Source organism: Staurois parvus, unplaced genomic scaffold (genome assembly GCF_062004578.1).
Source record: "Staurois parvus isolate SC_StPar_1 unplaced genomic scaffold, SC_StPar_1.0 ptg000309l, whole genome shotgun sequence".
In the NCBI taxonomy this organism is placed as follows: domain Eukaryota; kingdom Metazoa; phylum Chordata; class Amphibia; order Anura; family Ranidae; genus Staurois; species Staurois parvus.
This window is the reverse complement of record NW_028318105.1, coordinates 630,130-655,571: the sequence shown is the minus strand read 5'-3', so window position 1 is coordinate 655,571 and position 25,442 is coordinate 630,130. Positions and strand designations below refer to the sequence as shown.

The 25,442-nt window shown below is 46.2% G+C and overlaps 1 protein-coding gene across 1 annotated transcript in view; it reads right to left on the bottom strand.

Annotated features, from left to right (window-relative positions):
* Window positions 1-2,362: 2,362 nt before the first annotated feature.
* Window positions 2,363-25,442, bottom strand: part of NDUFA3 (NADH:ubiquinone oxidoreductase subunit A3) — a 168,051-nt gene continuing 144,971 nt past the window's right edge. The window contains exon 4 of the mRNA XM_089683417.1: window positions 2,363-2,638. Coding sequence (XP_089539543.1) covers window positions 2,547-2,638 — 92 coding nt within the window. The 3' untranslated portion in view covers window positions 2,363-2,546. The remainder of the gene's footprint in view (window positions 2,639-25,442) is intronic.

Here is a 25,442-nt window from a genome sequence, read left to right as displayed (position 1 = left end):
CATACTGTAGCAGTAATTTTGCATGTTATGGCATGAGGCTTTTATTCATGAATGAATACATTTTATCAATTGGACTCTATATCAAAGTATGTTTTCCTTTTAATGAGAATAAAGTAGATGGATATAAGAGTTGCTCAGGCAAACCTACAAATGGGTCCATGCCCCCTTGGGATTATTTCTTCCACTAATTAATTTTTTTTGGAGAGCAGAGGCATTTATCTTTCTGCCTTATCTTTCTCTTCCAATACCGTTAGATGCCTCCCATTCCTTCTGTTTAAGCAGGGAAGAATTTTTAACATTTATGGTGAGTTTTATGGGAAGGCTCGTTGCCATGTTGAAAACCCCTAGTTTCAGTGACTTCTCCTCCTTGCTCTCTCTTGGATTCTGTTTTGGCTCCTGTTCTGCCTTAGGACAGAGAAGAGCAGGATGTTTTACTTCCTAAAAAGAGGAATGAGGAGAGAATTCTTCTGATTCCAAAGAATTTCCGAAAGAGGCCATTTGGCTTGTTCTCTCTCCAAAACTCGGAGATACAATTTCAGTACTGGTAGATGAGGTGCACTCCTGTTTAAATCTGGAGCCCCTGAATTTGGTCAAAACAAAAGTTACCAGTATGGAACCGCAAGAAGGCTTATAAGCTGTTTAAGACCTTTCCAAAGCAGTTTACAGTAGAGGAAGCTTTACATGGTGACTGATGACATCCTGAAAAGATTTTTACAGTCAGGTCCATAAATATTGGGACATCGACACAATTCTAACATTTTTGGCTCTAATCACCACCACAATGGATTTGAAATGGAACGAACAAGATGTGCTTTAACTGCAGACTGTCAGCTTTAATTTGAGGGTATTTACATCCAAAGCAGGTGAACGGTGTAGGAATTACAACAGTTTGCATATGTGCCTCCCACTTGTTAAGGGACCAAAAGTAATGGGACAGAATAATAAATCATAAATCAAACTTTCACTTTTTAATACTTGGTTGCAAATCCTTTGCAGTCAATTACAGCCTGAAGTCTGGAACGCATAGACATTACCAGACGCTGGGTTTCATCCCTGGTGATGCTCTGCCAGGCCTCTACTGCAACTGTCTTCAGTTCCTGCTTGTTCTTGGGGCATTTTCCCTTCAGTTTTGTCTTCGGCAAGTGAAATGCATGCTCAATCAGATTCAGGTCAGGTGATTGACTTGGCCATTGCATAACATTCCACTTCTTGGTCTTGGTCTTCCGGGTCTTTTGGTGTTGCTGAGTTCACCGGTGCGTTCCTTCTTTTTATGAATGTTCCAAACAGTTGTTTTGGCCACGCCTAATGTTTTTGCTATCTCTCTGATGGGTTTGTTTTGTTTTTTTCAGCCTAATGATGGCTTGCTTCACTGATAGTGACAGCTCTTGGATTTCATCTTGAGAGTTGACAGCAACAGATTACAAATGCAAATAGCACACTTGAAATGAACTCTGGACCTTTTATCTGCTCATTGTAATTGGGATAATGAGGGAATAACACACACCTGGCCATGGAACAGCTGAGAAGCCAATTGTCCCATTACTTTTGGTCCCTTAACAAGTGGGAGGCACATATGCAAACTGTTGTAATTCCTACACCGTTCACCTGATTTGGATGTAAATACCCTCAAATTAAAGCTGACGGTCTGTAGTTAAAACACATCTTGTTTGTTTCATTTCAAATGCATTGTGATGGTGTATAGAGCCAAAAATGTTAGAATTGTGTCGATGTCCCAATATTTATGGACCTGACTGTATACCTCCAAAATGATTTTTTTTCCAGCAATATCCAATGGAAGAGGAGTTTTTTTGTTTTTTTTAAGGGGCAGTTTCTTTTGGGGATTCTGCTATTTGCCTGCCTCAATAGATTCTTTATGATTCCTGTTGAGGATGTCCCGGTCTTTAACCACCTGAATACTGGCATGTTAAATTCTCTTCCTGCCTAGTTTTAAGTGCTGTCATACCTGGAATGACAATTACTCGGTCATGCAAACACTGTACCCAAATTAACTTTATGGTATGAGGTAAGTGGAAAAATAGCACTGGACCGGTAGTGTCATCTTGCTGGTAATGCCATCTAAAAGTATTGATGTTGATGTAAATGATCCAGTTCCCACGCAGGCAACTTCTACACACCAGCTGATCTCCATGGTCTCCTTGGCTTGTAGTATTATTAGTAACCAAATTTGAAACTGAAGTGTCTCACCACTAAGAGGTTCATGTAAAAATGTGCATTTTAGTATTGTGGACAAAATTAAAAATGTCTGGCAGCAAAAGTAACCTGGTTGTCCCAGAGAAGAAACAAGAAATGGACATCTGATACACAAGTTTATATTCCATATATGAAACTTAACAAGTACCAATCCCAATGGAAAAGCAAACTTTATTTTTTGTCAGCACAGCAAAATATAACCACCAAGTATTTTTTCCACAGATGCATACAGCAGCAGAAACATATTCAAGAGAATAATTTATTTCCTTGCAATATTTTAACCAATCTAAAAATGATGGTGGTTATTCATATATGTCTTCTCACAAAAACTCCTATCACAAATTCTTCAACCAGTCTAAGGTGGGCCCAACTTTTTCACATGGATGGCTGGGGACATCAGGCATATTCCCGTCATCTCGAACTGGAACTAATTAAAGATAACAATGAAAAAATTAATTACACAGGCTACTACAATGAGTCTGGATTTCAAAAGGGATTGAGCAAAAATTATATAATTGATGCAAAATAAAGATTTAAAGTAGACTCTGTTGGGACAATGGGTATAGATATGTGTGCTAAAATTAATAAATAACCTCTGTTGTCAATTTACAGTGGGTATAGGAAAAAATCACCCCCCTTTAAAATAATTTCATTTCAGGCTGCAAAGCAACAAAGTGTGGACAGATGCAGTTTTTGGCTTATCCAGCTGTATTTACTTAGTGCAACTTATAACATCCAAGTGAAAGATATACAGTAACACCAACATGTCAGACTAAACTTAACAAAATTCAAAAACAGAATCACCGAGTTGGAAAAAGGATCAACCATCTACTAAAAATTACTTGTAAACTCAATCAGGTGTAGATAACTACCTTCTCAATGGCACACAAAGCCATCTGACTTTCAACTGTGATCAGCTGCTGTCATTTTGATTAGCTTAGCATGAAATGCACTTTCCTGGAGCATTTCAGTCCCTGACAGTGCAACTGAAGCAAACAATCAACTATGGGTGGCAGAGCACTGTCAAAAGATGTGGGAGATAAAGCTGTGGACAGGCACAAGTCAGGGGATGGATAGAAAAAAAATTCAAAGGCTTTATCAATGCCTAGAGGCACAGTGAAGTCTATAATTAAGTGGAAGGCATTTGGTACAACACAGACCCTCCCTGGATCAGGACGTGGCTCCAAACTGGACGAAGGAGCCAGGAGAAACCTGTCAGAGAGTGGTCATTGTGTGCATGTGACAACAATATCACAAATTCTCCACAAATCTGGCTTCTATGGGAGGGTTGCAAGAAAAAAGCCACTCCTCAAGAAAGGCCACATGCAGTCACTTTTCCAAAATGCACGTTGGAGATTCTGAGGCCACATATAAAAAGGTGTTATGGTCAGATGAGATAAAATTGAGTTATTTGGCCTCAACACTAAATGATATGTCTGGCAGAAATCCAATACAGCTCAGCATCCAAATAACACTATTCCTACAGTAAAGCATGGAGGTGGTAATAGCCTGTTATGGGGGTGTTTTTCTTCAGCAGGGACTAGAGCATTTCTCAGGACAGAAGGCATTTGGATGGGGCAAAATACCATCAAATTCTTGAGGAAAATCTGCTTCCCTCTGCTAGAAAGTTGTCAATTGGAAGAAGGTTTACCTTCCGACGTGAAAAATTAGATTTATTCTACATACTTACTTGTAAAGTACATCACAGAGCAGGCTATTCATGACTATGTGGGTTATATGCCACCAATGAACACTGGCTGACCAATCACAGAGGAAGTCCTCCCCTATGTAACCCCTCCTACGCAGGAAGTGCTTCAGTTTTTGTAGCAAACAATGAAATTCTAGAAAAAGGGGAGGGACCTCTGTGTCCCGGGATGTACTCCAAAAAATGGCTTTTACAGGTAAGTATGTAGAAAAGATCCAATTTTCTTTATGGTACATCATGGGACACAGAGCAGGCTACTCATGACTATGTGGGATGTCCTAAAGCAATAAAGACATTTTGAGGGAGGGTGACACCATGATAGCCACCACCAAGAATCCCTCAGTACCTACTCAGCTGTTTGTAATATGCTGCGGCCAAAGGCAGAATCCACCACATCTCGGACATCCACCTGTTAGAACCTTGTGAATGTATGGACCGAAGACCATGCCGCTGCCTTGCAAACCTGAACAACTGACACCTGATGGAGGATAGCCCAAGACGCCCCCGAAAGGGTGGAACTTTAACCTTCAAACCATAGGCTTGAATGATTAACTGGTGGATCCAATAAAAAATATTTGACCTGGATACCGCCTACCTTTTCTGGGCCCTTCTGGCAGCACAAACCAGGATTCCTGATCTGTGCTGCCAACTCAAGTAAATCCTGACCCCTTGAACTACATCCAGAGTATGAAGCACTCTTTCCCCTGCTGACTGTGGACAGGAAAGAGGCAAGACACTGTCCTGATTGAAGTGAAAACCAAAAAATCATTCCAGACAAGAAGATGGATCACCCTATGATGAGGCCAAGAATGGCTCCTTACATGAAAGCTTTGACACAATTCCTGCGGAAATGATAGTAACTAAAGAAGCCACCTTCCGAAACAAAGGATTGGGTTTCTTTAATTGGTTCCAAAGGTGGCCTCTGTAAGGAAAGCCAAAGTCACAAGGATACAAGGGCGGCCTGACAGTCAGGATCATCCGTGTTACACCCTGCACAAAGTTCCAATCAAAGTGTGAGAACAACGGTCTCTGGGAAAAAATGGATAGAGATGAAATCTGATCTTAAAATGGTACTCCGGGTAAATTCCATTTGTCCTCCAGACTGGAAAGGATAAGAAACCTTACAATCACCCACTTCTGCAGGTGCCATTTCCTGGACTCCCACCAAGCATATAAGATTTCAAGGTCCTGTAATGGAATCACCCTGAAGCTGGCTTTCTAGCACTCAACAAATGCAGAGAAAACAGGACCCAAGACTTACCAAAATTGGGATTAAAAAGCCAAGCCTTCAATCCTAGAAATCATATACAGGATACAATATTGGACCCAAGACAATAGGTCTGGGTGGACTACAGTGTCCCCTACCACATACACTATGTTGGTGTATCAAGTCCTCCTGGTTTTAGGCCGGGTTACCACTATTATTAGAGTTATGTGCTCCTGGACCCTGCACAAAAGACACAGCAATAGTTGGAGTCAGGGGAAACTGGTCCCTAAGGTGTTGCCGATGCACAACCTGTCTAACCTGTTGTAGAACCAGGGAGTCAGTTGATCCACAGTTTCCCAAAGCTGGCAGATTGCCGAGAACACCTCCCCACAGGAACCATTCTCCCCATATCAGCCGCTGACCTCTGAGGAAAAATCAATCCGAAACAGAAGGCTTCTAGAATTAGGTCTAGTGCCTTGAGACCTAACATAGACCTCACACCTCTGTTTGGTTTAGGGCCTGCGAACCTGTCTAGTGTCTCAAATCACCTCAGAGACTGCCCTAGCATCCTCTCCCCAAGATAATTCTTGAAACATAGCCATTTCAGACTCTGGAGGGGAAAAGCTTACAACACCTGGTATACCCAGGCAGTCTCCCCTCCAAGTATTAACCAGCACTTGACCCAGATTATATTCCGAGTTCAGAGGTATTGCGGCCATAGTCCATTGCAGCTCCGTCACCAGGAATAGCTGCAATGCCAAACACAGTGGCCCAGAAACCCCTGAAATCACTGTTTTATCGTGACATGCGAACATCGCCAAACCCCCTCGATCCACTGGATCTGAGGGTGGTGTACCTGCCTCTCTGCTGGCTACCTCTTTTGGGACCTTTTAAGTAAAAAAAAAAAAAAAAAAAAAGGCAGCAACTATATTTTCACCTATGTAGTCCCACACGGATATATGTCCATAGCCATCTTGGTCTACAGTTAAGCAATTGCACAGGCAAGCAAGCATGCAGCTATGCAGGCACACAGTATGCAAATTATACCAGTACCCAGTCCACACAAGTATGCATGCAGAAAATATTCACAGCGCTGAACTTTTTCCACATTTTGTTATGTTACAGCCTTATGCCAAAATGGATTAAATTAATTTTTTTCTTCAACATTCTACAAACAATACCCCATAATGACAACATGAAAGAATTTCCTTTTTGAAATCTTTGCAATTTATTAAAAATAAAAAATGTAAAAAACCACATGTACACAAGTATTCACAGCCTTAGCTCAATACTTTGTTGAAGCACCAATTACAGCCTCAAGTCGTTTTGAGTATGACACTACAAGCTTGGCACACCTATTTTTGGGCAGTTTCTCTCATTCTTCCTTGCAGTACCCATCTCAGGCTCCATCAGGTTGAATGGGGAGCGTCGGTGCACAGCCATTTTCAGATCTCTCCAGAGATGTTCAAGTCTGGGCTACTCCAGGACATTCACAGAGTTGGTCCGTAGCCACTCCTTTGTTATGTGGGCTGTGTGCTTAGGGTTGTTGTCCTGTTGAAAGATGAACTGTTGCCCCAGTCTAAGGTCCAGACTGCTCTGGAACAGGTTTTCATCAAGGATGTGTCTGTACATTGCTGCATTTATCTTTCCTTCGATCCTGACTAGTCTCCCAGTACCTGCCACTGAAAAACATCCCCACAGCATGATGCTGCCACCACCATGCTTCACTGTAGGGATGGTATTGGCCAGGTGGTGAGCGGTGCCTGGTTTCCTCCAGACATGACGCTTGGCATTCAGGCCAAAGAGTTCAATCTTTGGCCATGAGAACCTAAACACTGTAGTCTGATGAAACAGAGAGTCCCTCAGGTGCCTTTTGGCAAACTCCAGGCGGGCTGCCATTTGCATTTTACGGAGGAGTGGCTTCCGTCTGGCCACTCTACCATACAGGCCTGATTGGTGGATTGCTGCTGAGATGGTTGTTCTTCTGGAAGGATCTCCTCTCTCCACAGAGAAACACTGGAGCTCTTTCAGAATGACCATCAGGTGCTTGGTTACCTCCCTGGCTAAGGCCCTTCTCCCTCAATCACTCATTTTGGCCGGGCGGCCCTCACTAGGAAGATTCCTGGTGGTTCCAAACTTCTTCCATTTACGGATCATGAAGGCCACTGTGCTCATTGGGACCCTCAATGCTGCAGAAATGTTTCTGTACCCTTCCCCAGATCTGTGCAATCCTGTCTCGAAGGTCTATGGACAATTCCTTGGACTTCATGGCTTGGTTTGTGCTCTGACATACACTGTTAACTGTGGGACCTTATATAGACAGGTTTGCCTTTCCTAATCATGTCCAATCAACTGAATTCCCCACAGGTGGACTCCAATCAAGTTGTGAAGACATCTCAAGGATGATCAGTTGGAGCAGGATGCACCAGAGCTCAATGTTGAGTGTCATGGAAAAGGCTGTGAATACTTACAGTGGGGCAAAGTATTTAGTCAGCCACCAATTGTGCAAGTTCTCCCACTTAAAATCTCATCACATTGGCTGATTTGGAAAGAATTTATTTGCAAATTATGGTGGAAAATAAGTATTTGGTCACCTACAAACAAGCAAGATTTCTGGCTCTCACAGACCTGTACCTTCTTCTTTAAGAGGCTCCTCTGTCCTGCACTCATTACTTGTATCAATGGCACCTGTTTGAACTTGTTATCAGTATAAAGGACACCTGTCCACAACCTCAACCAGTCACACTCCAAACTCCACTATGGTGAAGACCAAAGAGCTGTCGAAGGACACCAGAAACAAAATTGTAGACCTGCACCAGGCTGGGAAGACTGAATCTGCAATAGGCAAGCAGCTTGGTGTGAACAAATCAACTGTGGGAGCAATAATTAGAAAATGGAAGACATACAAGACCACTGATAATCTCCCTCGATCTGGGGCTCCACGCAAGATCTCACCCCCTGGGGTCAAAATGATCACAAGAACAGTGAGCAAAAATCCCAGGACCACACGGGGGGACCTAGTGAATGACCTGCAGAGAGCTGGGACCAACGTAACAAAGGCTACCATCAGTAACACACTACGCCGCCAGGGACTCAGATCCTGCAGTGCCAGATGTGTCCCCCTGCTTAAGCCAGTACATGTCCGGGACCGTCTGAAGTTTGCTAGAGAGCATTTGGATGATCCAGAAGAGGATTGGGAGAATGTCATATGGTCAGATGAAACCAAAATAGAACTGTTTGGTAGAAACACAACTCGTCGTGTTTGGAGGAGAGAGAATGCTGAGTTGCATCCAAAGAACACCATACCTACTGTGAAGCATGGGGGTGGCAACATCATGCTTTGGGGCTGTTTCTCCGCAAAGGGACCAGGACGACTGATCCATGTACAGGACAGAATGAATGGGGCCATGTATCGTGAGATTTTGAGTGCAAACCTCCTTCCATCAGCAAGGGCATTGAAGATGAAACGTGGCTGGGTCTTCCAACATGACAATGATCCCAAACATACCGCCCGGGCAATGAAGGAGTGGCTTCGTAAGAAGCATTTCAAGGTCCTGGAGTGGCCTAGCCAGTCTCCAGATCTCAACCCCATAGAAAACCTTTGGAGGGAGTTGAAAGTCCGTGTTGCCCAGCGACAGCCCCAAAACATCACTGCTCTAGAGGAGATCTGCATGGAGGAATGGGCCAACATACCAGCAACCTTGTGTGCCAACCTTGTGAAGACTTACAGGAAACATTTGACCTCTGTCATTGCCAACAAAGGATATATAACAAAGTATTGAGATGAACTTTTGATATTGACCAAATACTTATTTTCCACCATAATTTGCAAATACATTCTTTCCAAATCAGCCAATGTGATTGTCTGGATTTTTTTCTCATTTTGTCTCTCATAGTTGAGGTCTACCTATGATGCCAATTACAGGCCTCTCTCATCTTTTTAAGTGGGAGAACTTGCACAATTGGTGGCTGACTAAATACTTTTTTGCCCCACTGTATATACATGTTTTTTTTTTTTTAACCACTTGCCGACCAGCCACAGTACACATATACTGCAGCAGGTTAGCAACGCTGCGCAAAATTACGTATATATGCGTGATTTTGCATTTTGGGAAGGGCGCGCACGCAAGACATGCGACCGCCCTACCTGTGCCACCGTTCGTGGTCACGGGTGTCAATCACCGGGTCCCGGCCGATGATTACCTGCTGGTGCCCGGCAATTACCGGCAAACACTGACAAAGAGCACGGCTGCATTGTTTACACTGCAGCTCTCCTCCCTGTCAGTTTGAGCACACTGATCCGGATCGCTGAGCACAGCCTTCCGGATCAGTATGCTTACAGTGAAGCACACAGTGAAACACTCCCCTCAAACAGTTAACCCTTTGACTACTCAGTAGACGGCGACTGGAGCAGCTGCATGACCCTCAGCTCCGGTCACCTCCGCACTCCCGCCCGCCATCCCCCGGGAGCCCAGCCACTACCCCCTACCTGGAAAAGAGAGGGAGAAGGGAGACCTCTGGGCGGTGCCGTGCCCTCCTCAGCAGCGGACGGTCCCGGCAGCGGACGATCCAGCCATCCTTCCTGGTCCCTACGTGGTCCTCTTCGCGGCGCCGATCTGTCTCCACCCCGACGCCCCTCAAGCCGCTTTGAGCCGCGTCCCGCCACCGCCCAAGTACGTTGCTGGAGGAGCGGCCGGCCGAGCCTCCCCACCGCTCCACCCTGCCGCGGCGCCCGTCCCGCAGGGCCCAGCCGCTGTCAAACCACTAGCCACAAGGGACACTAACAACAGGGGTACCTGCAAACCACTACCCACCAGGGACTCATGAATACAGGGACAACCACATAAGCCCCCCAGCCCTCAACCTTGCTACCTCCCACCGCCCGCTGCAGCCCCGCATCCAGGCCGCACGCCGCATCCAGGCCGCACCACACAACTGGGCCCTAAGCCACACTAACCAACCGCACCTTTTAGCCTCCACCTCACAACCCTACCACCCGGGTAGTTTGAGGGCAGGGTGAGGGCACCAGCGGTCCCCCCGACCCTGTCGTGAAGCAACAAGGCACCCGCACCACCTAGGCCAAGGGTCTACCAAAGCACCTGGCAGGGTCTACCACGACACCCCCCCCCCGGACAACCCAAAGGAAGCCTGCTCCTGGCCTAAAGGACATCGCCGCTGCTCAGACTTCCACCCCACCTATCACCTCTCACACGGTAACCCCCTCAACACCCCTCTCCCTTGGCCTCACCACTGTCCAGACCTCCACCCCACCTAACATCCCTCACACTGAAGCCCCCTCAACACTCCACTTCTTCGACCTTACTACCACTGAGGAGGTCACTAAGGTCTTCTCTGAAGCTCGCCTCACCACCTGCCCCCTCGACCCTGTCCTCTCACAACTCCTACGATCACCCTCCTCCTCCATCCTACACTCCCTCACCCACATCTTTAATCTCTCCCTCTCTTCTGGCGCATTCCCCTCTCCTCTGAAGCACGCGCACATCACTCCCATACTTAAAAAGCCCTCCCTGGACCCCACCGACCTGAACAACCTTAGACCCATCTCCCTGTTGCCATTTACATCCAAACTCCTTGAGCGCTTAGTCTATAATCGCCTAAGCTCCCACCTCAACAACAACCTCCTCGACCCCCTACAGTCCAGCTTCCGTCCCCTACACTCCACCGAAACTGCCTTACTCAAACTCACCAACGACCTGCTAACCGCCAAAGCTAATGGCCACTATTCAGTGTTCTTACTCCTCGACCTCTCCGCGGCTTTCGACACAGTTGACCACCCCCTCCTCCTAAAAAAACTACACTCCCTTGCCCTCAGAGACTCCACTCTCTCCTGGCTCTCGTCCTACCGATCACAACGCTTCTTCAGCGTTACCTATAACGCTACCACCTCCCCCTCTCTGTTGGGGTCCCTTCAAGGCTCTGTCCTCAGGCCCCTTCTCTTCTCCATCTACACCTCCTCCCTTGGCCCACTCTCACGGCTTCAACTACCACCTCTATGCCGACGACATGCAAATCTATTTCTTGACCCCTCGCCTCACCCCTTCAGTCTCCGTCCGAATCACTAGCCTACTGAACGACATATCAGATTGGATGTCGCTCCACTTCCTTAAACTGAACCTCTCCAAAACCGAGCTCCTAGTTTTCCCCCCAGCCCGCGCCCCCCCTCCTGACTTCTCCATCACGACCAGCAATGCCACCATCAGTCCCACCCCACAAGCCAGAGTACTTGGTGTCATTCTAGACTCCAATCTGTCCTTCCAGCACCAAGTCCAATCGCTAACAAACTCATGCAGACTCCACCACCGCAACATCACCAAAATACGCCCATTCCTAACCCCGGAAACTACTAAGCAACTCATCCACTCCCTCATCATATCACGACTCGATTACTGCAACTCTCTCCTCACTGGCTTGCCTCACCACAGGCTATCCCCGCTTCAGTCGATCCTGAATACGGCGGCCAGACTCATCCACCTTACCAACCGCTCCGTTTCCACCACCCCCCTCTGCCAATCCCTCCACTGAATTCCGATTACCCAACGGATCAAATTCGAAATGCTAACACGGACGTACAAAGCTGTTCATAAGTCTGCCCCAAATTACATCACCGACCTAATATCCAAATACCACCCAAAACGCACTCTCCGCTCCTCACAAGACCTGCTTCTCTCTAGTTCCCTGGTCTCTTCCTCCCATGCCCGCCTCCAGGACTTCTCCAGAGCATCACCCATCCTATGGAACTCCCTACCCCAATCCATCAGACTATCACCTACTCTCCTCTCCTTTATGCGCAGCCTGAAAACCCATCTCTTCAGGGAAGCCTACCCCGCCCTCTGCTAATTGCCAATCTCCTTCACTCTTCCTACCACTCCACCCCCCCACAGCTATTCCTCCTGTACCACTATCCCCTCCCTCCTAGATTGTAAGCTCCAAGGAGCAGGGCCCTTGAACCCCTCATGTTTCGCATTGTATTATTGTACTGTCTCATGTATTGTCTCCCATTGTAATGTACAGCGCTGAGCGAACTGTTGGTGCTATATACATACTGTATAATAACACAGGTCTGCGACTAAAAATCTGTTTGATTATTTTCAACTAATTTCCATGTATTTTGGTGTGCTGAAAACAAATAAAATATTGAAAAACTCCTAGACGTCATGATTTGCCACAAAATGCAAAATTGTCTTCAAATTTATCAAATTTTTTTTATATTATAGGTTTTTAACCAAATTTAAAGTACAAATTACTATTAATTCACATAAGTGCATTTAAGATATAAAATGGCAAAAAAACCTTAAAGGGGTTGTCCGAGTCATGTAAAAAAAAATATAGCACTGTAAATCTGATGGTCAGCAATATATACATAAGCTAAGCAAGTTTTATGGAAAAAAATTCTATTTCCTCATTTCCCTAGTTCTCTTCTGGCCCTTTGTTGTTATTTGCAGGTAAACAATCTCTGCCCCTCCCACCTGCAAAGGGGGTGAATACAAGTGCTGCTCTGAGTGACATGTCTGACTACTGGGATACTCAGCAGCATGCTGTATGTGTAAGCCTCAGCCCTGAGTCTGTGCTTCTAATGGTAGAAGGGCTTAATCTTTCCTGAAGAATCCAGTGGGTGGGATACCAAATACCCTTGTTTATGGGACAGTCGAGACTGACAAAATCACTGGACCAAGAAGAGTTGGCAGCCGAGGGTGCTAACAGACGGTGAAAAAAATGTCCTCCGAGAAACTTTGGTACCTTCCCATAAAGTTCTTCTACCACCTCTCCACATAAAATTGGGACTGATGAAGCAATTTGTAAAATCACTTCCAAGAGATGGAGAATGCTACAAATACTTGGTCACCAAGTTTCCAGGCCTGTCAGAGGCAAAATTGAAGGAAGGTTTGTCCGTCGGACCAGACATTAGAAGGCTTATAGTTGATCAAGAGTTTGTCAATACCATAACGGGTACTCAAAAAGAAGGGTGGATTGCATTTAAAGAAGTCGTACAGAAATTTTTAGGCAATAACAAAGATCCTCACTACAAAAAGATCGGATAAATGCTGAAAGCATTTCAAGCTTTAGGTTGCCTGATGAGTTTGAAAGTGCATTTCCTCCAGTCCCACCTTGACTACTTTCCTGAAAATTTGTGAGCTGTGAGTGAGGAACAAGGTGAACGATTCCACCAAGACATTAAAGAGACGGAAAGGAGATACCAGGGAAAATGGAGCATTACAATGATGGCAGACTACTGTTGGATGCTTCAGAGAGACATTCCAGATGCTACTCACAAGCGTAAATGCACCAAGAGGAGCCTCACAGGGAAGAAGAATCGAGTTTAGTGTGTGTAGGTGAGCTCATTTCAGTTCAAAAAAAGATTTTCATGAAAAAATTGTAATAAAACTTTAATTTTATAAGTCTATTTTGTAAGTCATTTATTTTGAGGTATTGCCTTATTTAAAATAGTTACCTAAATTATCAGGAAACGTGATGTCCTATGACAAAATGGAGGTCATTTTCGGATTCAGCGCACCAAAAAACATAAAGGTTACGTGGAATAACCAAAACCGCTCTTAAAAAAAAATGTTTTTTGGAATAAATAATAATTGCCTTCTAATGTTAATCCCTTCCTGCCCAGTTCCATTAGTACAGTGTCAGTGTTTTTTTTTTTTTGCAACGATCACTGTATTGGTGTCACTGGGGATGTCAGTGACCCCAAGTCAGTTCCCCCCAGTGTCAGAATGTCCGCCGCAGTCCCGCCATAAGTCGCTGATCGCCGCCATTATTAGTATAACAGAAAAAGAAAATCCCAGTATCTATAGCGCCATTTGTAGATGCTATAACTTTCACGTAAACCAATTAATTTACACATATTGGGATTATTTTTTAGCAAAGACATGTTGCAGAATATATTTTGGCCTAAATTTATGACAAACTCTGACTTAATTTTTTTTTTACTGGACACGTTTAATAGAAAGTCCAAAATATTGTTTTTTATCTGCATGACAGCGCAATTGTCAGTTAAAGAAACGCAGCGCCGTAACACAAACCGTTTCTGTAAGCGCTTCCTGACCGTCCTATAGCAGAAATACTGGTGCGCAAAATCACACACACACACATATACACGTGATACGTGCTCCTGTGGTTTTCACGCCCCTCCCAGATGGCGTCAGATTGCCCATCAGTACACCAGTAATCACGTTTATCCCCTTGATTGCCAGGAACACGCTCATACACAATAAACCTCTATTGCTAGTATAGTGTCTGAATGAATCAATATCTTTGAGCAGATCAGCACTATACTAGCGTTCACATTAATATAGTGACCCCAAAAATGCAGCGTTAGTGGGATCAGCACCGGCACCTGCCAGCACCTCTGTTTAGCCCCTATGCTTACCCCCTCTTCTCTCCCAGCAAGTGCAGTGTCAGTAGGTCACTGTCACTTGATACATTGCATACAAAACCACTGTGTTAGCAGAATCAGGGCTGATCTCTGTTAGCACTTGCTGGTAAATTTTGATTACTCTCATATGCAGCACAGTGCTAGTACTAGGGCCACGCTACCTTTTGGTGAACTGGCAAGCACCAGTGGCCTAGTAAATCCTGGTCTTTCACATACCATCACTGCAGTATCACTTGGTGACGTGGCATGTCCCATAAGTGCAGTACAAACTGGTGTGGTGGCGAGCACAAGTATTGTCCTGCAACAAAGAATTTGCACACAGACCCATAGAGCCCTTGTATCCTTCTGGATTTGCTTGCAAATCCTGATTGGCAGCTCACAAATTCTGCAGCACCCGTACTTCCCCCATTCACTGTCCAACCTGAAATTCAGGTGGAAACCGCAAATTTAACTACTCCCCTTGATTTTTCAGAGCTGTTTTTCACCGAATATCTGTATGCATTATTTGTGGATCAAAGCAATTTATATGCACAACAATTTATCATCGTCAACCCAAATTCAAACCTTGCCAGACCATTCGCATGGAAACCCATTACGGTTTCAAAATATACATTTTTTGGGGGGCCTAACCCTCAACATGGACATTACTTGATGGCCCAGATGGCGACCGGAGCAGTCTCCTAGCTAGGAGCTCCGTCGCCCAAGTCCCCATCCGCTGCCATCCGGGCGGCAGCGGACTTCACAGGGGCCCTGGTGACCCTGCGGCCCCTGATGAGCACCCAGGGAGGGGTGCTGGGCCACTCTTGGATCAATCCCAGAGCCCTGGGACTTGCGGCCTATGAAGCCGCAGCCTCAATTTGATCCGCGGCTGGCCCGGAACACCGATCGTCGGATCAGGACGCCACCACTCCGCCCTCTGCTGACTTACTCGCTCCCAGGGTGGACTCCCAGTGGCCCATGGCCCTCTCCATCGGCCCCAGGGGCCATTTCAAGCAGCCCAGCACTGGACCCAGGCTCAGCAGCAGGCTGCAGTGGACACAAGACCAGCAGGCAGGCATCAAGTGGACACCCCAGCAGGCTCTCTGGCCCTCTTCACCGGCGTCAAGGGCCACTTCTGGCAGGACCAGACTGCTGTGGCCCCCGACAGGACCCCGCACGGCATCACCACCACTCGATCCCCGCATCACCCATGGACACTACCTCGCGGCCGCACAGCCCGAGGTTTAGGCGCCCCAGGTCTCCACCTGGGCAGCTGTGAACTCCGGAGGCTCCGTACAGCGTCCCCTGCATCCGGGTAAGCCATCTCCATCCACCTCCATCCCCTTCCCTGCACCCAGGCAAGCCACCTACATCTCAATCCATCTTCATCTCCACCCCGGTGGTCTTCCCCGCGGACACCCATGGCCGTGTCACCAGGGGTCACCCGTGGCCTGGTGCAGACGCGTAGCCTGAGACTCAGGCACCCCGGCTTAAACCCCCCGACCCAAGCAGCGGCATGCCTCTGACGTGCATCAAAACCCTCCCCGGCTTCTCTCCATCGGCTTCAAGGGACATAAATTCTACAACTGTCACCCGTCCCTCTCCTCCTCAAGCCAACCCTCAGCCTACAACCTGGAACTTCCACCTGGACCCTGAACCCTGCCAAGCAAATCTCTGCAAAAGAACAAACGCCCTCCCGCAAGAAATAGACTCACAACGCTCCAGATCTGACCACCCAAATACCACTCACGCTGAACCCAGCCCAGCTTGACCCAAAGGACAAGAACTCTAGCTGCAGGAATATACTACAACAAGAAACTCTACTGCATGCTAGACAATCTGCAATCAAACGCCCCTAGAAACCATCTCTCCATATCCAATTCCCACTGCCTACACCTTTAAATGCCTCCTCTACTCCCCCTTTTCATAGTCCTTTCTTGTGTTTCCAAAATCTCACTTCTCCGTCCCTCTGCTCCACCTAAATACTTGTACATCTCTCCCTCACTGCTCCCATCTCCTCACTACTGCTCTCATCACCTCCTGCTGATACTTCATTCTCCTGCTGACCCTAACACCAGGACTGGAAGGCATGCGCGCCCGTATACATCCCGCTTACATGCCACCTTCCTCACCCTTCTTCTCCTCCTAACCTCTGGGGATATCTCCCTGAACCCTGGTCCTCCTCTACTTCACCCACACACAAGACATCCTCTTTACACCGGGAATTACTGCAATCCCCTCAATGTTATATCTGTCCCCTTGCTCCCCAAAACCACCCTCCCGTTTTGTTCTGCACTCTGGAACGCCCGTTTGGTCTGCAATAAACTCACCTCCATCCACGACCTCTTCGTCTCCCGCTCTCTTAACCTTCTTGCCCTCACCAAAACCTGGCTCCAAGCAGCAGATACTGTCTCCCCCGCAGCACTCTCTGACGGAGGCCTCATCTTGACCCACTCACCCAGGCCCAGTGGTCGGAAAGGAGGCGGGGTTGGTCTACTGTCACCACTGAGCACCTTTCAAGTTCTCCCTAACCCTCCCTCTCTATCCTTCTCTTCTTTCGAGACCCACTGCATCCGGCTATTCTCCCCAATCTCTCTGAGGATTGCAGTGATCTACCGGCCTCCTGGACCCGTGTCCCACTTTCTCGATGACTTCGCCGCCTGGCTGCCCTACTTTCTCTCCTCCAAGCTACCCACTATCATCCTCGGAGACTTCAACATCCCTATTAACGTCAATAACCCGGCTACATCCCAACTCCTCCACATAACCTCTTCTTTTGAACTAGCGCAGTGTATACAGTCCTTCGCTCACTCCGACGGGAATACCTTAGACCTTGTCTTCTCTCACCACTGTACCCCCTATAACCTCTCAAACACCCCATTTCCCCTCTCTGATCACAATCTCATCACCTTCACAGTCTCCCCGTCCTTTAACACCTACCCCACTAAACAGCAGACAATTACCAGCAGAAATCTCCGAAACCTAAACCCGGCTCCCTTCCACTCCACAACTGACCAGCTCTACGACAGCATCAACCCTCTGTCCTGCCCTGACCGGGCTACTGCTGTCTACAACAACTCTCTCTCATCCGCTCTAGACTCGCTTGCTCCCCTAACACGAAGCATCAGGCCCCGACCTCTACAACCTTGGCAGACTGACCACACCCGAAATCTCAAACGACACAGTCGCGCGTTGGAGCGATAAAACCAAATCCCACCAAGCGTTCACCCGTTATAAATCTGCCTTCCTAACATGCACTTCCTCCCTTCACGCTGCCAAACAAGCTTACTTTGTCACCCTTATCAATACCTTCTCTTCGAGTCCTCGTCGGCTCTTCTCTACCTTTAACTCTCTACTTTCTCCACCCCCACCGTCACCCAGCGCCTCACTCACTGCCCACGAGATTGCACACCACTTCCAAAACAAGATTGACACAATTCGTAGGGACATCGCCACTACACAGACACCCACCCTACTTAGCCTTCCTCACACCATACCTTCCCTCAACACTGTCCTCCTTTGACCTCGCTACCACCAAAGAGGTCCTTAAGGTCTTCTCAGAAGCCTGCCTCACCACCTGCCCCCTGGACCCTGTCCCCTCACAACTTCTTCGGTCACCCTCTCTTCCATCCTATGCTCTCTCACTCACATCTTCAATCTCTCCCTCTCTACAGGTGCATTCTCCTCCCCTCTAAATCACTCCCATACTTAAAAAACCCTCCCTAGACCCCACCAACCTGAACAACCTTAGACTCATCTCCCTGCTGCCATTTACCTCTAAACTCCTAGAACGCTTAGTCTACAATCGTCTGAGCTCCCACCTCACTGACAACCTTCTCGACCCCATACAGTCTGGCTTTCGCCCCCTACACTCCACTGAACTCCACTGAACTCCCCCCCTACTAAAGCTCTCTAATGACCTACTAACTGCAAAAACCAACGGCCACTATTCAATACTCCTACTACTCGACCTCTCCGCGGCTTTTGACACGGCTCCTCCTCAAAAAACTACACTCTTTTGGCCTCAGCGACTCCGCTCTCTCCTGGTTCTCCTATCTATCGCAGCGCGCCCTCAGTGTTACCTATAACGCTGCCACCTCCTCCTCACTCCCTCTCTCTCTCTGTAGGGGTCCCCCAAGGTTCTGTCCTTGGACCCCTTCTCTTCTCCATCTATAACTCCTCCCTTGGTCACTTGATAATCTCCCACGGCTTCAATTACCATCTCTATGCTGATGACAAGCAAATCTATCTGTCTACCCCTCCCTTAACCCCTTCAGTCTCCACCCGCATCGCTACTCTACTAAGCGACATATCGGCTTGGATGTCACTCCACTTCCTCAAACTCAACCTTTCCAAAACTGAGCTCCTAGTATTCCCCCCTGCCCGCGCCACCCCCACTGACTTCACCATAAACATCGCTAACACCATCCTCAGTCCATCCCCTCACGCCAGGGTACTAAGTGTAATCAAAATCATGTAGACTTCACCTCTGAAACATCTCCAAGATACGACCGTTCCTAACGCCGGAAATCACTAAGCAACTTATTCACTCCCTTGTCATATCAAGCCTCGACTACTGCAACTCCCTCCTCATTGGCCTACCTCATCGCAGGCTATCCCCCCTCCAGTCTATCATGATCGTTGCTGCCAGACTCATCCACCTCACTAACTGTTCTGATGCCACCCCTCTCTGCCAATCCCTCCACTGGTTCCCAGTTGGCCAACGAATAAAATTCAAAACTCTAACAATGACATATAAAGCCATCCACAACACTGCCCAATTTACATAACCGATCTTATCTCTAAATATCACCCAAACCGTACACTCCGCTCCTCGCAAGACCTCTTACTCTCTAACTCTCTTATCTCCTCCTCCCATGCCTGTCTCCAAGACTTCTCCAGGACGTCCCCCATCCTCTGGAACTCCCTACCCCAATCTATCAGACTATCACCTACTCTATTTGGCTTTCGGCAATCACCGAAAACCTTTCTCTTTAGGGAAGCCTATCCCGCCCTCTGATAATTTCTGGAATCCTCCACTCTTACAACCACTCCATCCCCCACAGTGACTACCTACTGTACCATTCACCCCTCCTTCTTATATTGTAAGCTCCAAGGAGCAGGGCCCTCAAATCCCTCTTGTATTGAACTGTATTGTTACTGTATTGTCTCCCACTATAATGTAAAGCGCTGAGCAAACTGTTAGCGCTATATAAATCCTGTATAATAATAATAATAATATTACTAAAACAACAAATTGTGATTGTATTGATCCACAGGCCTGATTCACCATATGCCCGTGTTCTCTGCTGCCATGGCCAGGCATAGATATGAGAGTATAATGTGTTTTATGCACTTCATTGACAATACACTCTGTTGTCCTCGAGATGACCCTGAACTTGACCAGCTCCACAAAATTCAGCCCCTCGTAAATCACCTTAATCAAAAATTTGCAGATGTCTATACTCCCCAGCAAAAAAATCTGCGTTGATGAGTCCCTCATTAATTTTTCTGGCCACCTTGCATTCAAACAATTTCTCCCCAGCTAGAGTGCCAGATATGGGGTCAAAATGTATAAGACCTGTGAGAGGGCAACAGGCTATACTTACGTTTTGGATTTACAAGGGAAACGATAGTCATGTGGAGCCCCCCGGATGCCCAGACTACATGGTGAGTAGTGTGGGACTTGGTGTCATCCTTTTTCCATATGGGGTACCACTTATGCGTGGACAATTTTTATTCCAGTGTGCCACTATTTAGACATATGTACAATCTTGGAACTGGCGCATGTGGCACAGTGTGACCTAATTTGTGCCCACCATTAGAAGTGGGTGGATGCAGGGTGGCATATTCTAATGGTGAGAATACCACACACTTTTTCAGAGATTTCTTTTTTTTTTTCATTCAGCCCCCAGGCTGCATACAAAAAAAAAAAAAAAAAAGAACATAGCATATATACCCAAGGACCAGCGGCATACTGGCAGTGGAAGGCTGGCATTTATTTACCACAAGGCAAACAAGGCATTTGCCTAGGGCGGCGTTTTTCAGGGGGGCAGTAGCATTTTTCAGGGGGGCAGTGCCGCCCCCCGAAGGAAGGGATGGAAGAAGGGACACACGCAGCACGGGGACCAGGTAGGATCTGAGAGAGGCTGCGGGCTGCTTGATGGTGTCTAACTCTTGTTCCTGGGGATGTTCAGAGCTGTGAAGGTGAGTGTCTTATCTCTTGCCGGGGTGGGGGTTGCCAGTGTATGGGGGGCGTTGGTAGTGGAAGGCTCTCTTGGGTGGGGGTGGGGGGGTTGGGGTGTTCTTAGTCAATGTCAGGCTCTCTTCGTGGGGGAGAGAGGTGTTGGTCGGTGTCAGGGTCTCTCTGTGGCGGGGGAGCCAATTTTCGTGTTGTCTAGGGCAGCACAGAACCTAAATACACCACTGCATACTGGTACATCACTGGACTTTGAATGCTTATACCAGGATGATGCCTACAGCTGCAGACATCATCCTGGTATAATTTTTTTCAGCTGGTGATCAGCTTTCATGTAAAAGCAATCCTAGTGGCTAATTGGCTGCAGGATTGCTTTTACAAGCAGCGGGAGATGATGACCCCGCTCCCCCGCTGCCTGGAAGGCCTTCTTGGGCAGTCCCGTGCCATCGGGGGAACCTGAGAATGAAGCTGGTGTTTCTGCCAGCTGACCTTAGATTTGATTGGAGACCAGAATGGTGACAATCATCTCTATAGTCTAAGAAAACAGAAGCTACGAGCATCTCATCACTTCAGTTTTGCAGGATATAAACAGTGCCATCTGTTAATTGGGAGAGCATCTGATCACCCTGATCTTGGTTTGATTAATGTAAGGGCAGAGGAGACATCTAGAGTCTGATAGACCCCAGATTTCTAAAAAAAAAAGAATATATGACAATGCCTATTGAAGTTATAAAGGATATTTGCATAAACTCCAAGGAGCAGGGCCCTCCTTTCCCTCTTGTATTGAACTGTATTGTTGCTGTATTGTCTCCCGTTATATTGTAAAGCACTGAGCAAACTGTTGGAGCTATATAAATCCTGTATAATAATAATACCCTGTGATAGCATTAAAAGTGATAAAAAAAATTAAAGGGACAGTGTAAAAATAATGAAAAAAAAAAAAAAAAAAAAAAAAGCACCCTTGCCCCCCCCCCCCCCCCCCCACATGAGCGTTGACCCTTGCATGTGAGGTATCGCTGTGAATGTCAGATAATTCTAACACCAGACCTCCTCTGTAAATCTAAAATGGTAGCTTGTAAAGGCTTTTAAAACGTTGCCTATGGATATTAAAAACGTATGCAGTTTGTCACCATTGCACGGGACATGCGCCCTAGACCCTCCCAAATGACCCCTTTTTGGAAAGTAGATACCCCAAAGAATTTGATAAGAGGCATGGTTAGTACTTTGCAGATCTCATTTGTTGCCACAAGTTTTTGGAAAATGAAGAAAAAAAAAACATTTTTCTTCCCTTTTTTTATATTTCAAAACCTTGTGAGAAAAAAATTGAAATCTGCAAAATACTCACCATGCCTTTTTTTATTTCCTTGGGGTGTCTACTTTCCAAAAGGGGTCATTTGGGGGGGGGGGGCGGGTTTTGCTATCCTGGCATTTCAGGGACTCCTGATAGGCAGTGAGGAAGTTATGCACCTTTAGGTGGTCTTTGGATTTCAGGCTCCTGTATGTGGCTAGGATCCCAAAAAGTCTCACACATGTGGTATCCCCATACTTGGTAGAAATAGCAGAATGTATTTTGGGGTGTAATTTCACATATACCCATGGCTTGTGCAAGAAATATATCATATAAAGGACAACTTTGTGTAAAAAAATAAAATGTTTTTGTCATTTTCTAGGAACTTGTGGCAAAAAAATAAATCTTCCATGGACTCAATATGCCTCTCAGCATAGCTTAGGGTGTCTACTTTCCGAAAAGGGGTCATATGGGGGTGTTTGTACTATCCTGGTATTTAAGCACCTCAAGAAATGTGATGGGCAGTCAGAAAGTAAAAGTTGTGTAAATTCCATTATCTATACCATAGTTTGTAGATGCTATAACTTCATGCAAAGCAATCCATATATATTTATTGGGATTTTTCAACCAAAAACATGCAGCAGAATACATTCTGGCCTAAATTTGACTAATTTTAGTTTTTTTTGGATATTTTTTATTACAGAAATGAGAAAATATGTTAAAAAAAAAATGTTTTTGTTTATAGCGCCAAAAATAAAATGCACACAGGTGATCAAATTCCACCAAAAGAAAGCTCTATTTGTGTGAAAAAAGGACACAAATTTAATTCATGTATTGCATGAACGCCCAATTATCAGTTAAACTAGCGCAGTGCTGTATAGCAAAAAAAAAAATGGCATAAATTGCAGTACTTATACCATAGTTTGTAGACGCTATAACTTTCACACAAAGCAGTCAATATACACTTATTTGGATTTTTTTTAACCAAAAACATGGCAGAATAAATTTTGGCCTAAATTTATAACTAACTTTGAGTTTACTATATATCATTTATAGCCGAAAGTAAAAAATATTGTTTTTCTTCAAAATTTTTGATCTTTTTTTGTTAATAGCGCGAAAAATAAAAAGTGCAGATGTGATCAAATGCCACCCAATGAAAGCTCTATTTGTGTGAAAAAAAGGATGTAAATTTAGTTTGGGTACAGCATTGCATAACCACGCAATTATCAGTTGAATTACCGTATTTTCCGGTGTATAAGATGACTTTTTTTACTTAAAAACATACCCCAACAATTGGGGGTCGTCTTATACGCCGGGTAATACGTAGTAATACTGTACGGTAGCTTCAGCTACATACAGTGTACCGCGCTGAGCCAATCACGGCGAACAATGTATTCTATTAATGAATACAGAGCCTGCTCGGATTGGCTGAAGTTGTGACATCATCAGCCCGCCTCTCTGACGCAGCCAATCCGAGCAGGCTCTGTATTCATTAATAGAATACATCACTTGCCGTGATTGGCTCATATGACGTCCTCCCATTCTCCGCGCATGTCCCTTGGACACAGCGGACCACCGATCACGGAAAGAGCCGAAGATGTTGGCTCGGTCATGTGATCAGCTGTGTCCAATCACAGCTGATCACATGTAAACAGGGAAATGCCGGTTATCGGCATTTCTCTCCTCTCGAGCTGTCACGCTGACAGAGGAGAGGAGAGATCGGAGGTAATCGGCATTCCTCAGAGGGGGCATGTACACTGATCATCAGGGCACTGATGATCAGTGTGCCCTGATGATCAGTGTAGCCCCAGAAGTGCCAGCTGTCAGTGTCCATCAGTGCCACATCAATGCCACATATCAGTGCCAACCAGTGCACATCAATGCCACATATCAGTGCCCATCTGAGCTGCCTTTCAGTGTCACCCATCAGTGCCAGTCAGTGCCGCCTATCAGTGCACATCAGTGCTGCCTATCAGTGCCAGTCAGTGCCACCTAACAGTGCCAGTCAGTGCTGCCTATCAGTGCCACCCATCAGTGCCATGTATCAGTGCTGCCTTTCAGTGCCCATCAGTGATGCCTGTCAATGCCCATCAGTGCCACCTACCAGTGCCTCCTCATCAGTGCCCATCAGTGCCACCTATTTCATATGGGTACAGTGTTGCATGACCGCGCAATTGTCATTCAAAGTGTGACAGCGCTGAAAGCTGAAAATTGGCCTGGGGGGGAAGAGGGTATAAGTGCCCTGTAGGCTAGGGGTTAAATGGTGTTGCCTCAGAAGGGGGGTAGTCTTATACGACGAGTATAGCCCAAAACCTATGTTTTAACTGAAAAATTAGGGGGTCGTCTTATACACCCAGTCGCCTTATACGGTAGTTCAGCGCCGAGTGGCAAAAAGAGGCCTGGTCATTAAGAGGGGTAAATCCTCTGGAGGGCAAGTGGTTAATACATTGCAAAAATTTCAAAACAAACTTCTTTCATGTTGTCATTATGGGGTATTGTTTGTAGAATGTTGAGGAAAAAAATGAATTTAATCCATTTTGGAATAAAGCTGTAACATAACAAAATGTGGAAATAGCGCTGTGAATACTTTCTGGATGCACTGTAAGTATGCAATTTATGCAGCTCATGCTTCAAGCACGCACGTACAAATGCGGCCTATGCTTCAAGTACGCATGTACGAATGAGACCTATGCTTCAAGCACGCATGTACAAATGCGGCCAATGCATCAAGCACGCACATACAAATGAGGCCTATGCATCAATTACGCACGCACTAATGCATTCACAAACGCAGTTTATTCAATATACAGTTCAAAGAAACTATGCAGGTATGCATGCAATCATGTAATACAATGTTGCAACTGTCTCGCTTTCTAGAATCTAGTATGGTTTCAAAAGAACTGTGCCAAAATAAAATGCATTTAGTTCCATGCTAGGCAAACACATATGTATCAAACAAAGCCTGAATGCAGCTTCTATGCTGCTTCAGTGCAGCTAAAATGTAAGCAGATCAAATACAAGCTACTCTGGAGACTCAACTCATTTAAGTGCACAGATACCCCTGCAGGGGTGTATCAAAAAACTGTTGAACAAGCACCCCCCCTGGGATTATGCAGGCTAATGCAGTGTATAATCATATCCTGTCTGCTCATGCAACTCCCCTAAAGAAAATACTCACACACCATCATCCAGCCATAAACTGCTCTGTGCCTCTACTACCTTTCAGGAGCCTTACAAACCGCCAGCCACATGGGACTATAAAAACAAGCTAAATTAGCCACCCATCTACTTCCTGCCTCCACTGAACCAGTGTATACTATAGAGAGCGGCCCCATGACCTCTAGTGGCTGGAGGAGAAAACTGCAGCCCAATACTCCTTTAGAAACACACACAGCATTGCCTGGCCAGACTAACTGTACACTGCTCCCCCCAGTGGCCACCGAGAGAATG